The sequence below is a fragment of the Corvus cornix genome, chromosome 1A, assembly GCF_000738735.6.
Source record: "Corvus cornix cornix isolate S_Up_H32 chromosome 1A, ASM73873v5, whole genome shotgun sequence".
NCBI classification, from domain to species: Eukaryota; Metazoa; Chordata; class Aves; order Passeriformes; family Corvidae; genus Corvus; species Corvus cornix.
The window spans coordinates 13463758-13486137 of NC_047057.1; the positions used below are offsets into that span (position 1 = coordinate 13463758).

At 40.5% G+C, this 22380-nt stretch overlaps 1 protein-coding gene across 2 annotated transcripts in view; it reads right to left on the reverse strand.

Moving 5' to 3' along the window:
• COG5 (component of oligomeric golgi complex 5) overlaps nt 1-22380 on the reverse strand; it is a 185291-nt gene that overhangs the window by 5351 nt on the left and 157560 nt on the right. Inside the window, exons 15-22 of one of the 2 annotated variants that reach the window (XM_039570347.1) lie at nt 19077-19187; nt 17637-17699; nt 16748-16851; nt 15175-15412; nt 6464-6540; nt 5853-5979; nt 5209-5288; nt 3288-3421 (exon numbers count right to left, since the gene is read on the reverse strand). In XM_039570347.1, coding sequence (XP_039426281.1) covers nt 3319-3421; nt 5209-5288; nt 5853-5979; nt 6464-6540; nt 15175-15412; nt 16748-16851; nt 17637-17699; nt 19077-19187 — 903 coding nt within the window. In that variant the 3' untranslated portion in view covers nt 3288-3318. The remainder of the gene's footprint in view (nt 1-3287; nt 3422-5208; nt 5289-5852; nt 5980-6463; nt 6541-15174; nt 15413-16747; nt 16852-17636; nt 17700-19076; nt 19188-22380) is intronic. The other variant, XM_039570346.1, reaches the window with a different exon arrangement.

The window sequence follows — 22380 nt, forward strand, 5'->3', positions numbered from 1 at the left end:
ATATGACCAACCTGAGAGCATCTTAGCTCTCTTACCCACTCCAAAGACAACCAGTAATATCAATACTGTAAGGTGAATTCTCAGGCATTTTTCTAAAACAGACCTTGTACAGCTTTACACTGAACAATGAAAACAAAAGCTTTCTGACTACTCCAACTGCATTCACTATTTTCCTGCATCCCACACTTGCATCCCCAGTAGAAGTATTTAAACACCCTGAAGCTGAATGTTGAAAAGCCATTCATAATCAGTAACTTCACCTGAAACACGGGAAGAACACTGTTTCTGGTAAAGCAAACTGGCCTAGAGAACTCCCTGCTCCCTATGCCCACCCAGGGAAGGCTGGGAGCCTGCTCCCACATGGGCAGGAGTAGGAAAGCAGCTAAGGGGAGGATGAAAAGCTGCTGCAGCTGCTAAAGGCTGGGAGTGAAGAGGCAGCCACAGTCACCTGGAGCTCCACACTCTACCAAGGGAATCATGGTCAAGCTCAGGAAACACTTTTGCATTGCTGCCTGTGAGAATGGCACCATGGTGGCAGGCCAGGAAGTCTGTCCACACTGTTAGGAGCAACATTCCTGGTTAGGAAAGGTCCAGGTAGTAAAATGGCACAAATCATGAATCCAGGGAGAAAGGTTGTTTGCAGTCCAGAGAATAATGGTGAGGTTGCTCCAGAGTGAGAGGGAGGAATGGGCTGGAAGAGGTAACTGAAAGCACCAATGGTCATGAAGTAGACATGGTTCCAGAAGTTCATTTGGGATGGGAATTTGTTTTGCTGAAGACAGTCAACAAGTCTTCAAGGTGGGATTTTGGGACTGCAACATACAGAAATATGGACAGTGCAGGAAGTTGCTTGTGGCAAAGCAAGATGGCTACTGCTGCACATAGCCAGACTTCAGTGGAGGCTGCCTGAGCCGGGCAAACTGGAACATCACTGGAGCTGCTGGGAAGCCTACCTGACTGTAGTTTGGGGAGATAAATTAGTTCAGAGGCTTTGTTAACATTTGAAATGCAGGATTTACCATGACATTTTGGTAAACTTTAGCAGTCCTAGCTCAAATGAGCTTTTGTAACTATGCTGGCAGTACAGGACTCAATTCAGATGCACCATTAAAATCTTGTCTTTAAAAAGGCAGGCTCACTCCTGTTGAGGACACTGTAAAAACACCAGTGCCAAAGTAGCTGTGGAAAAATAAACAACGCTATGGGTGAAAGCAGTATCATCAAGTCTCCAGCACAGAGGAGATCACAGCTGTTGTCATATAAAAAGATGTAATATATAGTTATATTATTGTTGTTTAAGATGGTAGAAACCCTGTTTATGTAATATACAAAACATACTCTTGAAGGGATTAGACTAAATAATGCCCTAAATTCAGCATCTTCTAGTCTAATAAAGGACATAAAACCTGTTCAGCAATCTGTTTCTATTTCAAAAGACAAGCTATGGTATACATTACAAACGTTGTTTGTAAAAGAGAGCTATGGAAGAAGGGTTGGTGGGATGTTCTGCATATATTAATGCTTCATTAAAAATGCCATAAAAAGTAAGGAAAAAAAAGCCCTAAGTTTAAGATGCCCTCCCACATAAGGAAAAGGATTTTAAAGCACTTATTAAATTACTTCACTTGCATGAGCAAAACCATGAGCTTTCTTGGAAATCAGGACAAGCTGATTATATAAGATCCTGATAGTTCCTCTTTAAAATGTTATTTCAACCCATGAAGATTTATATCTAGAGTTAAAAGGAAAGAAGAAGTATGATTTGAGTTGTGGTTCTTAAGGGATCTTAATGCGCATCATTTAGAATCACTCTAATGAATTAATTTTATATGGAATTGTGAATCCTAGCGCTGCCCTCCTGGGCTCTGCCTTGGTCAAATAGATTTACATCGTAAGCTTCAGAAGAGGCAGGGATCATCTTTCTGCTCAGCAGTAGGGGGATTGCACCCTGTGCACTCCTGTCCCAATCAATCAGCAGGGCAGCTGGAGGATGCTGGGGCCAGACTTTTCTTTAGTACTTTGTTAAAAGTCTGTTTGCTCTGCAAACTTTAGGGCAAAGCAGAAACTGGAAAATCTGCTGTGTTAGAGCACATCTGTCTGACACCAGGTCTATTAAACCCAGTGCTATAAAAATTACTGTAAAACCGAACAGTAAAATCTCCAACAGCATCACCTGTAGGACAACACAGGAGCAGCAGACATCTCCGGTTATTCCAGACTGTAAATGAAGAGATCAAAGGGCCCGAGCGCGGACAGAGCCGCCCGAGCGGCACCGAGGGTTTATGAATGGCCGGCAGCGCTGCAGCCGCCCCGGCCAGCCGCGCTCGCTCCCCCGGAGCAGAGGCAGCGCTCACCCGGCGCGGCTCCGCTGCTCCCAGCAAAGCTCTGCGGTCTGTGCCCAGCCAGAGTGAACCCAGTGCACAGATGGGGCTTTCAGGCTGGTCCCCGAGCTGCCATTTGTTCCTGCCCCGGGCAGGTGAGTGGTCAGAGCCACTCCTCAGCTCAGGACAGCAGCTCGTTACGGAAATGAACCCTTCACTGAGCCTGGCTTTCAACTCTGCTTCAGCAAGGGGAGCTTGAATAAAGGGAGTTCATGCACATTCTAATGGTAAAGGTAAGAATTTGGCTCTTAAAAGGATGAACTGTCCTTCAGGCTGGCTCAAATCCTGTCAAGTTTAATAGGGTTTCTTTTATGGAAGAAAAGTTGAGTTTTCAAGCTTAATTTAAAAAGAAAAAGAAAAAAAATTGCCCTGGCCACTTAAGTGCTTCTTTCAACCCAATCCCTGCTCAGGGAGGACACCTGCAGTAGGGTCATGTCACCTAACTTTAAATGTCTGCAGGGCAGTTGGCTGCCTGAGCTGGCTGCCTGTGTCCCAGCCCACACTCCACTGACTGAACAAAGAAAATGGGAGCTTTCAGGACACAGTGGAACTGACCTATTTTGGGTACCTGCTTCAGGATGAGATGAATCAGCCCCAGCAGTGCCTGTTTCTCTTTGTTGACTATAAAGGGAGTCTGGCAAATATACCTCTGGCCAGGTAAATACCATCCCTTGTGCTGAATACAAGCAGAAAGAAATGCACAAAAATGCTCAGAATGGGACTAATTCATACCATTCACACCATTTTGCAAGTGAAGCATTTAAGACCTACAGAGCGGAAGAAGGACTCCAATTAACTTTAATATGAAGCTAGAAGGATCCTGGTAACACAAGGAAAGTAATATCTAGGCAGCAGGTCCCTAGAGTAATTCCACAGTTGTTACAAAGGGAAGTTGCAGGAAATTACCATTTGCAAGGCTGCAGCAAACATGAAGATATTATCTTGATGCAGGCCAGTGCAGGGATCTGAAGGCTCCAAACATCCAAAGTTCAACTCGCACAGCTGAACAACTACAGGTGGAAAAAGCTTGAAGAGGGTGACTGATAAAAGAGCAAGATGCCTGTAGTTAACTTAGGTTCATAAGAGATACACAAAGAGCAGGCTCAGAAATCTTCCAATAGAGTATTAAAGAAAATATGAGTGATTCATGGTCATACTAGTGACTGATGTCTGCGTGCCCGCCTTACATATGGATAACCAGCCATGCAAAATGAATAAAGGATTCAATGAAAGGATTGAAAGGAAAACTTAAGTATTCCAGCTTCACTACTTGGTCTCATGGATGACACTGTCTCAGCCTAAAAACCTCATCCCAAGGTTTGTCCCTTAATACCTCCATGGTTACAACAACTTATCAGTGTCTGAACATGACCACCAGCAAACCTATTAACTGAAACAGTCTGGATGAAATTTAATTGCAAGCAAAGACAAAAATGTGTTGTAGTTTAAGGATGGCATTTTTGAATTTGTGAAAAGGAATTGAAGAGAACAAAATCCCACCAGTTCTCAAATTATTTGCATTCTTGGCTTTCCCTACCATAACTGAGATTCAACACTGCCAGTGTTGCCAATACTATCAGGACAGAAATTACCATCAAAATACTCATAGCTAAGTACATATACAGCTCTGTTAGCCCTGTACCTATTACCTATGCCCCTGTAATTCAGTGTCATGGCTTGAGATTCAAGAAAAGCTAGTTTTGTAGACAAACTAGACTAATCACATGTATGATTTTCAAAAAATACACATATGAAGAGACACAGTTTGTATTTTCATTTTTCAGAAATAAATCCTAGTAACATCTACTGGTGATCAACTAGTATTTCCTTAACTGGCCCAATCACTGCATGGGACTGTGTGGTGCTATCAGCTTCAGGAAGTGTAAATATTTATAGCAGACTCCTCTTGGCTGCTTCAGAAGTGTGGACAGAAAACAGTTGACTTTCTGAAGCACAATCACTGTTGGCTTTTATCACTCCAGCAAAAGCTGGCAACATCCATGCACGGAAGTTCAAGGACAGAGCTGGCTCCCAGGCGATGGAGCCCAGTGCAGCTATGTGTGACAGCCTTTCCCAGGTCACTGATGCAGGTGACACCAAGGTCACTGAGAAGATGGCTGGAAAATTTAGGGCGTTAGGAGCTAAATGAGTCTGAGTCTTGAATCCTGAGGATCCTCATGTTGGGTTTGTCATGTTCATACAGCTCATCTGCTCTCTCTAACATACTTCAAAACTTTGCTGGTTTTGAAAAACAAGACTCTTCATAACTTTTCCTAACATCTTAAGATGCAAAATAATATTTAGCTATAAAATCATCTACCCTAGGCAAGATTTTAAAAATCTCATGTAATTATTACTTCCTAAAGATCATCGGCTGATTTCCTGAAGAATAACATTCCAGATGTGTAACAAGGGTCTTCCAGTTTTAGATTTCCACCTACATTTACACTGGTTAAACTTTCAGAGATTCTCTTTCCTGATACGGAAGACAGGACAGTTGCAGCTTTGAATTTCCAACAGTTAAGAGAGAGAGGCAGTTTCGCAAAAACTCATTATTAATTTAAACCACCATTGTGCATGGTTTACTTCCTTTACAAGAAGATTGTGTGCTCCTTCCAAAGGCACTGGAGAGTTTGAATACAGGGGGGCGGAGTGGAGAGTTCAGTTTATTTTTTCTGCCACTTTGTAACTCATCCCATGAGTGAAGGTACTGGTATTTATGATACATCTCCTGAGGCACATTTTTTTTTACTTTTCAAGAGTCCTAGTGTGCAGATAAGTTGCTGCTCCATTATCATAAATGCAAAGAAAGAAGCATGATTTTTACCGTATGAGAGCAAGCCTGTCTTTTTCAGATGGATGATCATCGAGCCACTGGGAGTAGCGGGCAATGGACCACTCAGCCCTCTGATACAGAGAAACACAAACACCAGTTACACAAAATGCGAAAAAGGAAACAGACACACCAATTTCAGAATCAAAGATGACACAAATGAAAGCCACATGAGGCTCTCTTAATACTGCAGTGATGCAGAATGAGTAAAGGAATCAAGGACAATTAACAGGAATAGCCCAGTATGTTATTTGGGAGCTCAGAGGTGATCTCCTACATCAGCTGTTGGCCCATTTCTGACATCAGTTTTTACTAGGTTTCCTGCATCTTACAAGAGTAGGATCCACGCAATTTATAGTCTGGGGAAAGATCTGCGACTTCTACTATGAGCTGACAGAATAGTAAAGAATTGAGAGTCTATTTAGTATCAGGTCATCATGTCCCTACTATTAATTAATCAATTAATTAATTAAATTAGTAAGCCAACTACCATAATACCTTTGCCACAATAAAAACACAACCAACAAATCGTATAAAATATGCACTTGAATAATTTTTAACTACAACAGATAGGGCAAACTACAATGCTCATTCCACCTTAGGACATCTGAAAAGAAAAGACAGGTTGATCTTCTTACCTGGAAGGGTGATTTTAGCTCTGGTGGTGCTCTTGTAAATAAGAACTGAAGAATAATGCTGAATGGAATAACCTCTCCCAGAGCTGGGCTACTGGCAATATGCTCACTGGTCTGGAACAGCAGTGGTCTAGAAAAATGTAACAATATACTCATGAAATGAAAAAAAGCTTATCTTATGCATTAGAAAAGTGCTTCTGTGTGGTGGCAATATTGCATTAGGATAGAATCATCTAATTTGTTGCTACTTCTCTGCATCTTGGGTTTCCAACACAGGTCCAGTTTGCAAAAATTTACAGTAGTTGCCTATTATAATTAAACAACACAGGACTGTAAATTTTATATTTCAGTGAAAACATTTAAGGTAACTATAGAACTTGCTGTCATACAAAAGATGTACTGAAAGGAACACAAAAAAGTACAATTTGGCCAACATTTGCATGACAAAGATTGTTAAATCATAGTTATACTCTGCATAAAATTTAAAAGAACTTTAATCTATTTCTAATTTGCAGGTGGGTGTTGCCAAAAAAGCCCTCAGTTCAATCAGAACTAAGACAAGGTAACACATCAGTTTTGAAATACAGTTTAATCATACTGTGACTGCAACTCACCTGAATGACCTCAGCTGTCTGTAAGATTTTCCTAAGTCAGAGACTCGCCGACACAGTGGTGCTACTGCTAACTCCATCTACAAAAACAAACAGTTCCATCTGAATTAGATTCTCCCAAAACGTAACACCTGGTATTGAAGTAGCTTGTCTTTAAGCAATAATCCAAACTTGCAGAGTAAGTCAGTGACTTCTCTCTGGTGGCTGAATTAAGACAAGAAGCTGTCTTTTCCTTTCATACTATGTTGCCCAAGCCAAGACTTCTGCCTTATTCTTGGCAACGCAATAAGCGTTTCATGACAAATGATAGAGACAGCCTGTGGATCACAACAGAAGGAGCCTCATGAGCTTTCCCAGACTAAAGCTTTGTTTCCTGCAGCAGGTTTATTTTGTTGGTGATGAGTTTCCTGATGAAGCACTTATGTCAATATTCAAAAAATCTGACCACAGCCTGGGAAGAAAGCAAATCTAGGCAGGTCTCCACAAACCACTGCTAAAGCAGTAAAACTGCAGACACATTTGAGCTGGGCACCCTTTCCTTTGGTGAAGGACAAGGTTAAAATTAGTCCTTCCTGAACAGTGGGCCCCAAATTTTGGGGCACAAAACCTATGCAGATTAGATAGGAGGCAGCTGTGATCTATTGCCAAAGGGTCATATGGAATCATGGGGAAAAGAGTAAGAGCATTATTTTCATACTTATTTTCATACTGTTGGGTTTCTGAGTTACAGCAGCCATCTTTAAAAACAAATGAGCTTAAAACACTTTCTGTTGTTTAAGCATGGGAGTTCTGCTTTTTTGAAGAAGAGCCAGGCTCCACTTGGGTTTTTACATCTAAATCCAGGCTCAGGCTCTTCATTATCAGTGAGGACACAGAAGTGAGAAAGAACAATTTCCCTTCTGGATCCCAGACTGAACATGAACCTTACACAGCAAAGTTCAGTTAATGTGCACACCAATACAAACACCACCAACTTGAAAAACCCCACAGGTAATTTTACTCAGACATGGATTAAATCTTTATTTTTTGCATTCCTAACGTGTCAGTCAAATGAGGGATCAAGCTTTATTCTCCAAGTACGTTTTTTAAAATATCCAACTTGAGAGACTGTTCAGATTTACACATAATGCACAATTAGTTTTCAAAGGACGACAGCTAAAGTAAGTAGAAAGATCGAAACCACCATACGAGTTTCCCATTTAAGTAATATTGCTGAACAAGTTTCAAAGTGTTTGGGATATGATGCTATTTACAGTGAAGTCTTTAATACTGTTATATTATTCTTTCCAGCTGCAGCATTTCCTCAGACAGAGCTGGCTGCTGGGCCACCACCAGCTTTACCAAGAGCTGCTGGGGTTCCAGCATAAACAAGAAACGTGGTGCAGTGAACTATGATGCCATAGTTTATCTAAACCCAGAAGAACTTAAATTAGTGAATAATGCAAATCAAGGCCATATACTTTAGGCATCCCTCTTAAAAGAAGGTGCCAGGATGGGAGTCATCTCACCTACTTCTCAACATCTACAGGTTCTCTTCATAGGCAGTGGAGAGAAACAGCCACTCTTGGGGTGCAACGCACCTTTCCCCAAGGTAGACTACTAAAATAGGTCAGGCAGATCATGTTTGCAGGAGTAACCCCCTACAAAACACTCACGCAAAGCTGGGAAAGCCACAGGGCCCAACCCAAGCATCTTGGCTTCCCCTGCAGACCAGGAGAGGTGGGTGCCCCTGGAAAGCAATGGGGAATGTCCCACAGAGCTTTCCTATGGGCAGTGCACAGCCACTGCCCAAGCCCAGGGACCTTGGAGTACATGACCACATCAGGCACTTCCAAGACCAGTTGAAATCTGAACTTTACGCAGATTTCACTCACAGGAGAAGAAAGTGAATAAAAATCCAGGAACTGGAAATAAGGAAATAAGGCCCTGAGTAACAGCCTGGCTTCCTCTTGCCTGCTGCCCTTTTGGTCCCCAAATCTCTAGGCTATGAAATGGCCCCTCTCTACACCCTGCACCTCTCCTGCACGCAGGTGGTTAAGTCAATGTCCCTGTGCCTCAGGAGCCACCAGCTGCCGTGCTGTGCTGAATGTGCTGGCACAAGGGAGTGAGGGCATGCTCCCAGGAAAGGCAGGCTCTGCAGGGAACTGCTGCAGGGAGGCGCTCCAACTCCAAGCTGCAGTGAAGCTTACAGCAAGTTCATCATGTTGTTCCCCCAGGTCCCCCAGGGGCACAGATGGGAGCCAAGAGGCTGGTCTGCCACACAGGATCAGGAGCAAGCAGCCAAAAAGAGAAGCTAAGTATGCTTTGCTGCATCATGGTACAAGAACCCTGCAGATCCTGAAAAACAAATGGGAGCAAGACTGATTTCTCCAGAGCTTCTTTTCAGACATCAGTATTGGCTGGGGGCAGCTGGAAGCAACTGATATCCTGCAGGAGCTGGTGTCCCAGCTCTGGTGGGAGCCGTGGGCTTGTAGCTGTGAGGGACCAGGGAGAAGATAATTCCTTTAGGTTCTTTAGAGACTTTGATAACAGGCAACAAACTGCCAGTCTGACTTGTGGAAACAGAGATGTGTGGATCAAACGGTACTCATGAGGGGAAAGAAATAACAGCATAGCAAAATGTAATTTTGCTTAATAAGTTTTAAAAGATTGTTTCACTCCTGGAACATAATATGAAGTAATGAGACATTAAGTGAAACTTTCTACAGCTTAACCAATTCCTTATTAAAACAAATTTAAATGAATTCTCTTGAATATACTTTGTAGTTTCCATAAATTAAAATTCTTAGTCTTAAGTACTAAAGAAGAAAAATTACTTCGGAAAATTCTATTACTTCATCTTCAACCTTTATTCACTGTAGGAAATTATTAGTATTTCTAGAACTAGATCGATTTAATGGCAGCAGATGGCTGATTCGTGAAGTAATAGCTGCCAGAGAAAAATATTGTTTTTAAGCTTTGCAGGATACTATACTATCTCACATTGACTCATGAAGAGTGGGAATGAGCGAAAACTAATGTGGTAAAAATGTACATACACTACAGAAACTCTTTTTTAAAAAGTTTACAATACTAGTCTGCTTTGTGTTATAACCCAATCTCTCTCCAATAAAAAGTATAATTCACATAATTACTAAGATTGTTTTCTTTGCTTGAATTTTACATGTTTGTTTGAGCCCAGTGACACAGTGGGATGCTACGGCATCCTTCTGCTGTCACAATCATTTCTGAGGCCACTGAGAGGGGTTTAGTGTCTCTGCTGAGCACTGTGCCAGCCCGGGAGCGAGTGCTGTGGAGGAACCATTCGGCTGGAACAGCTGCTGTTTTTAAGGTGCTGGAATTGGGCAGAGAATTGAGACCGTGCATCACTTCTTGGTTGTGTTACCTGTCATCACCTGAAACAACATCAACTGTTGATTCACACACTGAGTTTATACTGTAGCAGCTTTGGCTGTGATACACAGCTGTAATTTCCAAAGCCTGTCGGTGAGCCCTTACAGGTCGGGGGATGTTTTTGGCTGTTGGCAGCCAGTATTTGTATCATGTGTGTCATGTATGTCATGTGTGTCATGCAAGGCCTTTCACACAGCCACGTCCTGTGGACTTTACATATAAAAGAGTAAGCAATATTTTCTGTTTGTTTTCCAAATTTCCCTTCCAGAACTGCAAATTTGAAAATTCAGACATCCAGGTTAAATTCCGTGATAAATCAGGTTTCCAAGCAGTAATTTGCAACCACAGAGGCTTGATGTGATATAATCATTAACACAGGATCTGAGGGGAGTACTATGAGATGGATGTGCTTGCCAAAAAGCAAGCAGCAGATAGAACAGAAGAAGGCCTAATGACTTGTTTCTTCTAGCTTTGCTCAAAACCCATTGCTTTTCCATGATTTATTCATGCTAGTTTGCTATGCTTCACAGGACACAGTGGCAGGCTCCTGCCCAACATATGGTTCTTCTCAATGGTTCATGCTCTCTAAGCCCAAAAAGGCAGTATTATCTTTTCTTCTCATGTGACTCTACCATAGCCCATGGCTAGGTGGTCAATTATCTGTTCAACTATTCACTGGCTGGCCATATTGAAAAAAATACATCACACGCCTGGCTTCTCTAATTGGATTATGTTCAGCCACCCAAGGGTGAAGTTAATACGTAGTCTAGATACAGATAATGCATATGTATTGAAGAGTGCTTTAAAAAACCCCATAGTGAAGTTATTGTTTAGTGCCTATTGTGGTATTTTCAAGATCTCTCATTACTTAAACAGCTGTTTTTTCAGCTGGAAAATCTTAACATTAAATTTTTAGCAATTACATTTCCTGCTGGCCAAGATGAATTCCAAGTTTTTAAATGTTAACTCAAAATGCTTTTTTCTAGCCATTCACCAAGACAGAATGCTTTAACAAGCAAGGGAGCAGAAGAGCTCTGAACTATTATATGAAAGAAGCTGGCCTTGAAGGGATGTGGAATTTGATTTCTCCCCAGTGCAACAATTCCAAAACAGTTGATGCTTAAGTAAATCCTTCAGCTGTAACACCTCTAAAATAACACACATCAGCAAATAATTCCCTCTTTCCAGGAAGATAATTAGCACTAAACAGTAAATGTATTTTAGCTTTAGTAGTTTCTGTCCTTACGACTACAACTGTGATTACAGCATTCTGCTGCTCTCATTTCTCTGTAAGAAACTAGAAAGCAAATCTTTTAGGAAAAATTGTAAAAAGCACTTTTACACTTGTATCATCATGTTTGATCAAATGAGAAAATCTGTTTACATTTTAAAAAATCCAAATGCCTAATATTCTTGCTTTTTTTTTATGCCACATATTGAATCAGGAAACAAGATTCTGACCACAGGCTAGCCAGCAGATAGGAAGAGCTCTTCTACACTAGAATTTAGCACTGTAAACTCCTACCATAAAAACATTTTTCTAGGAAAATCAATAAAACCCAAATATTTTGCAGTATTTTTTTTGAGAAAGACTTGAAGAATTGGTGGCAGTGTTAACTGTACCCTATCAAAACTGTCTGAACATAGTACTGAACAATGCCAAAAATCTCAACTATAAATCATGCCTAGATAAGAAATTCAGGAAAGCATACAGAGAATAATATTAACTCAGACAGGACCAATAAAAATAGTTCACTCAACAAGGCTGAAAATCTCAGTCACGACATGAGGCAGGGTTCTTGGCACTGACAGTGGCTCCTGCCTTATATGTTGCTCCAAAATAGATAGGAAAACATGTCATGCCTTCATGCCACGAGGCATAATGATTACTTTGTCTTTGCAATTTCTAGACTAGTTTATTTCAATGCAGTTGTGATTTGTATTTGCTATTAATAAACAGCTATTTTCCTGTACCAGTTTATAAACTCTGTGTAGCAGACTACCAATTTCCACGCCAAATATTGCTGTAGATTCCTCATTTCTTCTAAATAAACTCCTCAACTGATCCTGCTTACTTCATTCTTTGCTGCATTGTCCAGCACTTCCATCGGGTTTCAGGAAGACCTGAACTACAAGCCACAATCCCAAAGTGTGCCTAAGTGCTGTAACAACTCTGAATACCAAGCAAGTTAAAAGGTCCTCCGAAGAAGAACTTGCACTTCCCAGAAACAGAAATGTTGAAAACCATCACGGCTTGCTGGCTTGCTTGCCTCCAGGAGAACATTTTTTTTCAGTCTGACAAGTACTGAATTAAAAAGTGAAATTCGGTATTAAATATGTGAATACTGAATTATGGAGACCTTGAAAATACAAAACCAAATAAACTGATTCAGGAATATACTGGAGTGAGCTGAAAAGTGATCTTGTGCAAATGCCTGCATAAAAACTGAGCGTATGAAAAGAGGTGAACTCAAGCTGTAGATTGGAAATATTTCAAATGAGACTCCCAAGGAATCGTGGCACAGCACTCGGTAACAACCTTGCAGCGCTGTGCACATTTCCTAGGGCTTGCAGCGTTCCCATGTTCCTGCAAGCACTGATTTACATGAAATCATATTAATGATATTCAGGCATATTTCAAGCCTACCATAGCTCTGTTTACAGCTGCCACAGTAGCACACAGCTAGTCTCACTGCTGAGAAATCTGTAATGCACAGGACAGCCAAATGCTGACACTGGAAACAGGGTAAGACAGAGAATTCAACAGAGCTACAGCAGTAATTCCTAATGTATAAGTAGCTGAGCCTCACTACAGAAAATTGGCTGTTATGCACCTCAGCAAGCCCAGTTCTGAATGAAGGGAACTTGAAATCCATTTTCCCCCTTCTGTGTGGACACCTGCTGTTTTGAGGCAACTTATCAGTCAAACACGTTTTCAGTGCAAAAATTTTCAAATCAGACTCTCAGCCAAAGCTATTCTGCTGAGTATAAGGCAGCTGTTAACTCTGTGAGTGCCCTGAAAGAATGTGCACAAGTACGAGATACCGAAAATCTGATGCAATCCAAGGTTATCTGACCAGTGTGTTTATAAGAACTCGAATTAACCAAAGCTTTTGGACAGATTTCTGCCCAGGTCTTTTACTTGCAAGCAACTCCAAAATACCAGCAGGGGTTTTACATCTCAAAAGTCTGTTCTGAGAAAATTCAAAATTACAAGACAGAGCACAAGAAAAAACAGTTCATAAACAAACCTACTCCTCCACACAGTATCTTTCCAGGCAGGTTGTTTCCTTTGGGTTTGGCTTTAGTCCAACAATGCAGTGCCTTTCTGAAAGGGACTGAAAAAAACCCTGCACAGAGCATTTATGGCCATTTGGAAAAATTTATCCTTCCCATCAAGCCAGCAGCCCAGCTGAATACCTGCTCCCTGCCCTCCTCAGCCCAAAGCAGCAGCAACCTCTTAGTACTGATTAGGATTAAAGCTGCACTTACACCGGGACTCCTGGCTGGGTCAGAGCAACAACAACCTTCCTGTCAGGCTCCCAGGAGCTGGCATCATGGGCGTGTGCCCAAAATCCACCAGGTTTTTGGGAGGAGCACATACATCCCAGAAAACATGGATATAAGGCAGTGTCCACACGCAAAATATTTCAGTCCTTTTACATCTATCCTGAGCAAGAGGATATAGTGTCCAGGCCATGCTGGGCACTACAGCCCCTGTGCAGCCTGGGACACCCAGAGGAGCTCTGTGCAGAGATGTTCAAAGGCACAGAGTGAGCACTGAGCTGCTGTATGCAGCTGGTTGGACACAGATGTCTTGTCTTAAGCTCATTTTTAAACAAGCCAAGAATACGGTACAATGTGAAGAAAAGAAAAACACAAGGCAGCCCCCAGACGCAGCAACAGTTGAAGGCAGGAGACAGGAATGAATTCAAACCCATTTTTTTGATTCTGTGGTACAAAAGAAATCAGAGTATTTATCTTTACACACAGTTGTCCATTCAAGAATTATAATCAGCACAGTGGGGAAGACCAAATTCCTCTACACTCTATGAAAACATACCTTCCTTTTTAACTTAAAAGTCAGCCCATGTCAGAATGAGAAAAATCACTGTTAAAAAAATTATAAACAAGTTATATTTTTAGACTGTAACAGGTGCTTAGATCAGATGCTCTTACTGTAGAATCAGGTGAAAATATTTTCCAAATTCATATGACATACACTAGTTAAAATTAGCATAAATAGCATAAATTACAAAAATTATCTCTATTCCTTTCACAGGAAGAGTCAAGTGTCCTTTTTTTGCTTCCAATTTTATGCCATTGTCTTCAAAATAGAGAAGGGAATGGAACCTCCTAGCTGAAAGCAACTGAAAACATCCCCTTAATTTCTGTGGTTAAGGGCTGATTTGCTATTTTTGGGTAATGAATAAAAAAATTTTACTCAGGAGTATGTAACTCACAGGCAAATGATACAAAGCAGCCACAAGAAGTGGAGGTGGCAGGAATTCCTCCCTCCCTGCCTTCCTCTCCTACCTCAGTTACCTACCAGCCAAAAGCAGCACTCAGTATGCAGACAGCTGGTGCTAACTCCCTTTTCCACTTGGGTAATAATAAACGGCAGCCGCAGATTGATCTCGTGGATGCCTGATCCTTTGGCACGGTAACCACAGAGTGGTACTGCTGACAAATTTTATATAGTAGATAACACAGACAGGTAGTGGATGTGAATCTGGCAATTTCTTTTGTGGTTTAGTCCTGCATAGGAGTTAGGTAAAGCTGAGAGGCAGCTCGGTCAATCAGGTCGTGAAGAGAATCCCACAAGACAACTGCCCTTCTTTTTCCAATAAGGCAGTTCCTCCCAATGATATTGATATTTCTTTAGCTTGTCTCCTTCACTGCAAAGCAGCTGAGTTAGCCATTAACCACTGTGGGCACCTTGACATATAGAGTGATTAAGGAAGTGACACACCATATTCTATTAGAAGAGAGAAAGAATGAAGTGAATGAATGGCGGCAAATGATGGACGTGCCAAAGAGGTAGGCCAAGTGGGATAACATGCCAAGATGCAGCTGAATTGAAATGCAACAGTCACCTGACAGCAAGCTGTCAGACCTCCCTGAATGTGCCTTACAGTGATGAGGGATCTTCAGCTACTTAGTGGACACATTTCTCAGGATCCAGTATCTTATCAGAGAGGATGTTCAGGCCTGGAACACACCAATCTCTACAACTGCCTGTTTATACTTTGATGGGGACAAAAGTATTGATACTTTTCAGTGAAATGACACTAAAAAGCAGGAATCAGTATGGAGGGTACCTGTGCAAAATCCGCTGCCAGGCGCATCTTCCCACCTTCACCGAGGGGCCTTATTAGACTGGCATTGCGAATGAAAAGTTCAATTGCTCTTTGAGCCATGGCTTCAGTGTTATCAAAGACAAAGTCAAAACACTCAAAATGTCTGAAGTAGTCGCTCATGACTCTTGCTATAAAACCCTGAAGCTCTTTCATGTAGAGAGAACAAGGGACATCTGGTTTTCCTGAGCTGGATAATGATCTGGAAAAAAAAGAAAAGAAAAAGAAATAGGAGCAGCTAAATTAATCTTTAAAACACAACCAAAACCTATTGGATTCTTTTAAATTTTTTCCTAGGCCACCAAGTCATGGCATGACTTGTAGAGTCTCATTTCTACTCAGAATAAGGAGCATATAGCTCTCTCTGAAACTACAGTCAAAAAAAATCTCTTTATCAGCCATTCCCATAAAGAACTAAAAGAAAAAACAAGAAATAACAACAGCATCACCCCACTCCTACCCAACTCGCTGAGCCTCCTTCAGTTTGAAGCCTACACCTCAAATCCAGACCCTAAATGTGAATGTCCCACTTGTTGATTCAAAACTCTAATAGTGGATCATCAAATATAAACATATCTCACAGGGTTACTAGTTTAGCCTATCAATCCCAAACCTGTTCTCTGTATGGAATTAGTTTCCTAGATTCCTCCAAACCCAGGATTATAAAGTCAGTATCACAGAAGCAGCACAGAAGTTGCCGGACACAAACCAATCCCCTTTCTCTTTCTTTGACTGACAGTCAGGTAAAAGAGCTCTTCCAAACTTAGAAGAACATTCAGGCTATCTAACAACACTTAGCCTTTGGCTGGAAACCGTTTACCCACCTAGAGAGGTATTGTGCTACTGGTGCCAAAAGAGGGTAAGGGTAAAATATTGTTAAAAAAAAGAAAGTCAAAAGGAAAAGTCAAAACATCTCTGAAAATATATTATTTTCAGTGAATTTTCAAGACAGAAAACAGGACAATTGATTAAGATATAAGCAATGTCAGAACAGACATGACAACCAAAATAAAATTTGGGAAGGAAGTCTCAATTATAGATAAGACTCAAGATCTTGGCACATAAAGAATACTGGAAATTTTAATGAAAATGCTACAGGAAAATAGCGTAACATACTGAACCTGAGATTTAAATATAAAAAAAGTTAAAATTAACTATTACATCAGAGGCTATATGCTTTGAGAAACAGGAATATTGACAGTTCTGAAGACTGTCCAAAAAACCCACATTTTGAAAGCAAAAGGGTTTTTTAAAGCACAAAAATGGCCGCTTGTCAGCTTTCTTTTTCTATTTGAAATTAATTTTACTCAACAGATATGAATACAAAAAGGGGGAGGGAAAGAAGACAGATGCTACCTGATTAATTTGTTTGAATAGGTGTAATTCTGCTTCCTGTGTTCATTAACCATAAAGCATTGCCTTCCCCTCAACAAACAAGCACTCTTGCTTCAAGGACATTGTGGTAATAACAATCTATTATGCACATGCAGGACATCTTACTAGAGCAATGGTAAATTTAAAAGATATTTCTAGTTACCCAGAAAAATCTTCCTGGTGCATGGTGATGATAATAGCTTCCACTGAATCTCCCACAGAGTTCAGTAGCGGCTGAACAGCACTACCCATTAGATCATGGACTGCCTAAAATAGAATAAGAAAAAGGCAGAAGTAAGGAAACAAAAACTAGAAGCATTTTCATTCTGACACCTCAAAAATACCTCAGGAAACAGTTCATTTCATCAGTGCTTTTTATTATTCAGCATGAGAAAATGCTAAATAGGAGAACCAAAGCTAAAGACAAAATTTCTTTTTAATTGATTTTACCAGTAAAGTACAGAAATTAAGCTGCTTCTGTGTAAAGCCTTCCTTCAAAAAGGTGCACAACAATTTGGCTTTCCTGGTTTGTACCAGGAAAGTTTCGGTGCACACTTGGCTCAGTTGTTCATTCCCCAGACACAAGCTGCCCTTCATTCCCCTGCACACAACCCCTCCCAGGTCAGCGCCCAGCAGGACAGACGTGGAGAGCTGCACAGAGGCTGCACTGCCATCCACATCCCCCTCCAGGAAAGTACCGGGTCGCATAAAAATTATGATTTGATGTATCTGTTGGGGGAGGAAGGGGGTGATGAAGGATCCAGCTATTGCTGTGTGAATGCTGCAGCAAAAGACATTTATTTTCACAGTCAGATGACATCTATGTTCTGACCGTTATGAGAATATTCTGAACACAAACACGACTCAAGCAGTGATTTGGCACAGGCAACACATATGTAGCTGCAGATACAATAAATTTAAAATGTCAGAATATTTGTATACCTGTTACGAAATATACTGATGTAAAATAATATGTGGGAAGGAAGTGCCTGTCTTAAGGGTAACGAAGCCAAGCTCAGCCCTATCCCTGCAGCATATGGACATTCAATTACCTTTAAGGCAGCTGTGACTGTTTGCTCAGCAGCTGCTGGAAATGAGCTCTGACTGGTAATAACCTAAAAATTATAAAGTAATTGTTAGTAGTCAGCATTCAACAAATTATTAGAATCCATAATATTCAACGTAATCTAAAAACATACTGAGTTATCCTTAGTAATGAGTGTTTACATAGTTACAGATAACTATCAAGTGTGCTTTATACAGAAAGAATTCCCAATGCATCAGTATCAGTCCTTTGCTCTCAGATTTCCTATGGACTCAGCTTCTGCATTGGCAAAGAAATGACTCAATGGAGTTAAGCTGAAATTTAGCTGAAGGGCTAAAAGAACCAGAATAAAAATAACTGGTGTATTCTCCCACTGCTAAGTATAGAATTCATGGAGAACTGTACAAGCAGCTCTGTGGCAAATATCTGAAAGAATGGTTGTTCTTTCTCAGTATTATGACTATCATAGCACTACATGTTAAATAGTTGCTTATGTAGAGCTAAAACAATATTAAAATTGAAAGTCAAGGAATGATCTGAAGGACTATTCTACCACTTTCCTTACAGTTATGAATATGCCACACAATAGTATTTTTAAGCCAGATAAGTACTTAACTCAAAGACTGAATCATATCAGATCTCCCTCCAACACTAAGACACATGAGGTTCATTACTAGATACTTCAGAGAAAGCAGACTTAAAAGTTGATCTACCATCTGTTTGCAAAATCCAAGGAAATTTTATAGGCTTTTTAGCATTTTTTAAAATTCTTTGAATGTATCCAGAGTCAGGAATACTCATGTTCTTTTTTTTTTCTAATAAGGCTAGGATTTAAACACGATTAATTGCAACTACCAATATATCTGTTTATTTTAGTTTACAAAGACTGGGTAACAACTGGTGTCACTAAACCAGTAAACTGGAATTATTTGTAACTGTGCTTAGTCCTGAAAAATTTTCAAGCCAGACTTTAGTCACAGTAATAACGTATGGAGATATTTGTGAGGTGTTGCTTTTATTGATTTCATCATTTCCTTCCCCTTTTCATTTTAGCCATAAATGTGGGAAAGCATTGAAGGTCTTCTGAAAAACAGAAGCTAGGGCTGAGGCAGATGCTGGAAGGGGGCTATCAGGCTGATAATTACAAAGACAGATAAGAAAAAAAACAGTTCCATCATTTATGCTCACAAAGTAATGGCTCTGAGACGTGATTATTCTCTATAAACACGTTTTTATTCTTCTAATATTGACAATTTGTCATATAGTGGTACTTACAAAGGCCAGCCAAGTCTCAAAAGAGTTGTACAAATGCACAGCAAGGTGCAGCTCTTAACACAAAATTGGGCTGTATTTGTCAAGAGTTCTCATCCGCTAAATGGAGCATATGCACAGGATAGAGCAAGAAGGTAACATTATGGCAAGAGGAGAAATGCCAAAGGAAGCCTACCTTCAGAACTGCCTGGTGCAGTTTGTACAGAGAATTAACTACAGCCACGTTCCTCCTCTGGCCCTCTGTCAGTGGCCCAATCACCTGGCTGGCGTCTCCTTGAGTGGACAGCTGCAGTGATCACAGAAATTGTGAGTACCAACTCTTGAAACCGTGCATCTCCCCAAACTAAACTTCAACCACAGCAGAAAGCCAAAGGCCCTCACTACCCAGTGAGGGTAACTCCATTTAACTCTTGTCTTGATTCATAGAATTTCCATCTTCAGATAAAACAGACTGAACAACAGCAACAGGATCCTTGAGAGACTGTCTCAGCTCCCAAACCACAGCACTGAGACCCACATCTCCTGGAAATACCTAGTCCCAGCAAAACTTCAACTTTGTAATCAAAGAGTCAGGTGAAATCACCTACCTGAGGATGCCCAATAAACCACCAGCAGCTTTTCTCTATGAGCAGTGTACATTCTTCTGTATGCCCTCAGTCTGTCCTTCTGATAACCATTCAAGCCTCTCCTTAAAAACTGCTTTTTCAAATAGATGGCTTAGAGCTTTGTAAATAATAGAGGCTTATAAGTCAACAGAAAAATAGAACTACAGGGACCAAAACTGCTAGACCTGTCATTAAAGAGTTCTATCCATGAATCTTTCAGCAAAAATCAAAGAAATATTTCTTTGTATTTAAACTGCACAAAGCATGCATTTTTTATTATGACAACAGAAATCAAAGTTCCAGGGTGATCCATAAATAACCATTAACTATGGAACAGTCTTGTAAGGATACCACAGCATATATTTGTAATTTAAAATATCATAAACTGCAATTGGGAAACAAATGAAAATTTTCTCGTGCACTGAAAACTGCAGAAATACAAAGGGCTATGTGAATTCTAGAAGTACATCTAAACATTAAAGCAAGAATACCTATTAATAGAAGGCTTTACTGAGATATAATTACCCAACTAGTTATCCATATTTCAGGATACAGAATTATCCTCCAGGAAACCCCTGAAGATGCCTAGCTCCAAAAGTCTCTCAGTAAAAATATATTCAACTCACTGAGCAAATGGTCAAGAGACTTTTATGGAGTGTGTCTAAACACAGTTGTAGGTCATACAGAAAGCTCCTAAACTAAAACTGAATATACAGTTATAATTGTTTAAGAACAAAAGAAACAAACATAATAAGAAATTTTTTAACTTATGAGAAACAATGAATCTTTACTACTGAAAGACTATTCCTGTGCTTCCCATAGCTTCCATACAGCATAAACACAGACAGCATACAAGCACAGTTATCTAGTATTTTCCAGCATTGCTAATGATGAAGTTTTAGGTTCTTGCAAGCACCCAGGAACTCTGATTTATTCACAGCACTATGGTGACAATATCAGTTCACTTCCTTTTCTTCAAATTTAGGGATTATTTCAGGATAAATAGGTTTCCGAGGCCATTGTAGAAGGAAAGATCTTTTCCAATCTACCTTCAATTATTTGACATAAAAATGTATCCTTAAACTGGTTGACAAATAAATCATTGTGTCAACATTTTCCTGCCTCCCTGATGAGAACAGCCACGTGAGCCACGAACATCCCTGTTTCTTTCTAGATACTTCTGTTTGAGAGACCTGACTGGTTTTTATAATTCTGCTTCTCACGCTTACAGCTTCACAAATGCATTGATTAATAACAAAAGAGCTGTGCAAAGAAAGACCCCGTTCACCCAGCTGACCACCCTCCCAGACACAAATAACCTTCTTCTCCACACTTAAGTACTGTACAGACTAATTTATATTTTTGCACATTTACAACTATTAAACATAGAAGATACTATTAAACCAGTAAAATTTTTCATCCCAGTTACTTAAATTTCAGTTCCTCAGAGTTTATTGTAAAGGTTTCACAATTTCTTAGACATTAGACTGTATCTCTCCTGATGATGAAAAAGCTTAACTGGTAAGTAAAACCATTAACAAGTACAAACATAACCCTTCTGCAATAACAAGAAACTCTTGCAGTCAGCAATAGCACACAACAGCTTCACAGGAAAAATCTGAAAATACCTTAAAAGCAACTAATCTTCTCAAAACTGTTTACCATATTATATTTCCTTTAACTAATCCACTTGAACTTTGACAGTTAGATGTGCTGATCCCTTGTACATCCTAAAATCACTGGTCTAAAGCAAAGAGGCCTGAAAAATTTGACTCTTGTAAGTAGCAGTTGGAGCTGGGCAGCCCAGGGCTCCCTAGGACCGTTTCTCCTGTAGGTGTGCCATGGGAACACCTGGCACCTACGTGGGCAGGTGTGTCCTACCATTTACAGAAGTCTCTCTTGCTGTCACAATGATTTCTCTGACTTTGCCTCAAGGCAAGAAAGTTCTCCACTCTGTCCAATTTGGTTCATGTACATACACTGTGTCACTGGCAAAAGTCCGGATTTTAGGCAGTTTATCATTATTCCAGTACTCTAATGCCTCAGACTGAATTCTTGACATCACTTATATCCATTATACAATCATGCATCCAGTTAGGAAAAATGTCATTATTGTGTCTCTCTGGTTCCCAGAAACCAGGCTTATGGACCATTTACTATAGACACAAACCATCCCCCAGTTTCTTTTCCAGCATACCAGGTTTTATCAGTGATTCGCATTTATCACTCTCTTTTATACAGAAAGTACTTTTAAATTTCTGTGCTAGACACAGGTTATGCACTTAAACTCAGTGGTAATGTAACTCTTCCTCTGTTATCTGTCCACTGGGGATTACATTGTGTAAATAGGTTAAGTCAAGTAAGTGTGAAGCCTGTGCACATCTGCTCAGGCTGTCTGAAAGACACAGTCCACAGGCCTTCTTTTTGACGAGGACACTGGAGAAAAAATCAGATGCCTTTTTAATCAGTCTGATATATCCTGAAATGCAGAAAGCCAGGAAGGGTGAGTTATGCTAAGCAGAAACAGGGGGAACAGAAGGGGTGATTTCATCCCAAATCAGAATCTATTCTGGGAAACAAGTAAAAGACCAAGTGCAGCTGAAGGCCAGATCCCATCTCCAGGGAGCTGTCAGTCACCCTGGGAGTTAGTCTGGCTTAAGCCTGCTAGCTGAAAACAGAGGAAAAGAAACAATGTTGAAGCCAGAACTGAATGAGCAGCAACAACAAGGCCTGTAATTGTTCCATATTTCTGTATCTGCCTTAAGTATAGCAATCGATTTCTTACACTCTTCAGTTGGTTAAATTGTTTCTGCTTTTACCTCAAGCCTGTATACTATTTCCAGTAATTTCACGGGCAGTAGCACGAGCACCCAT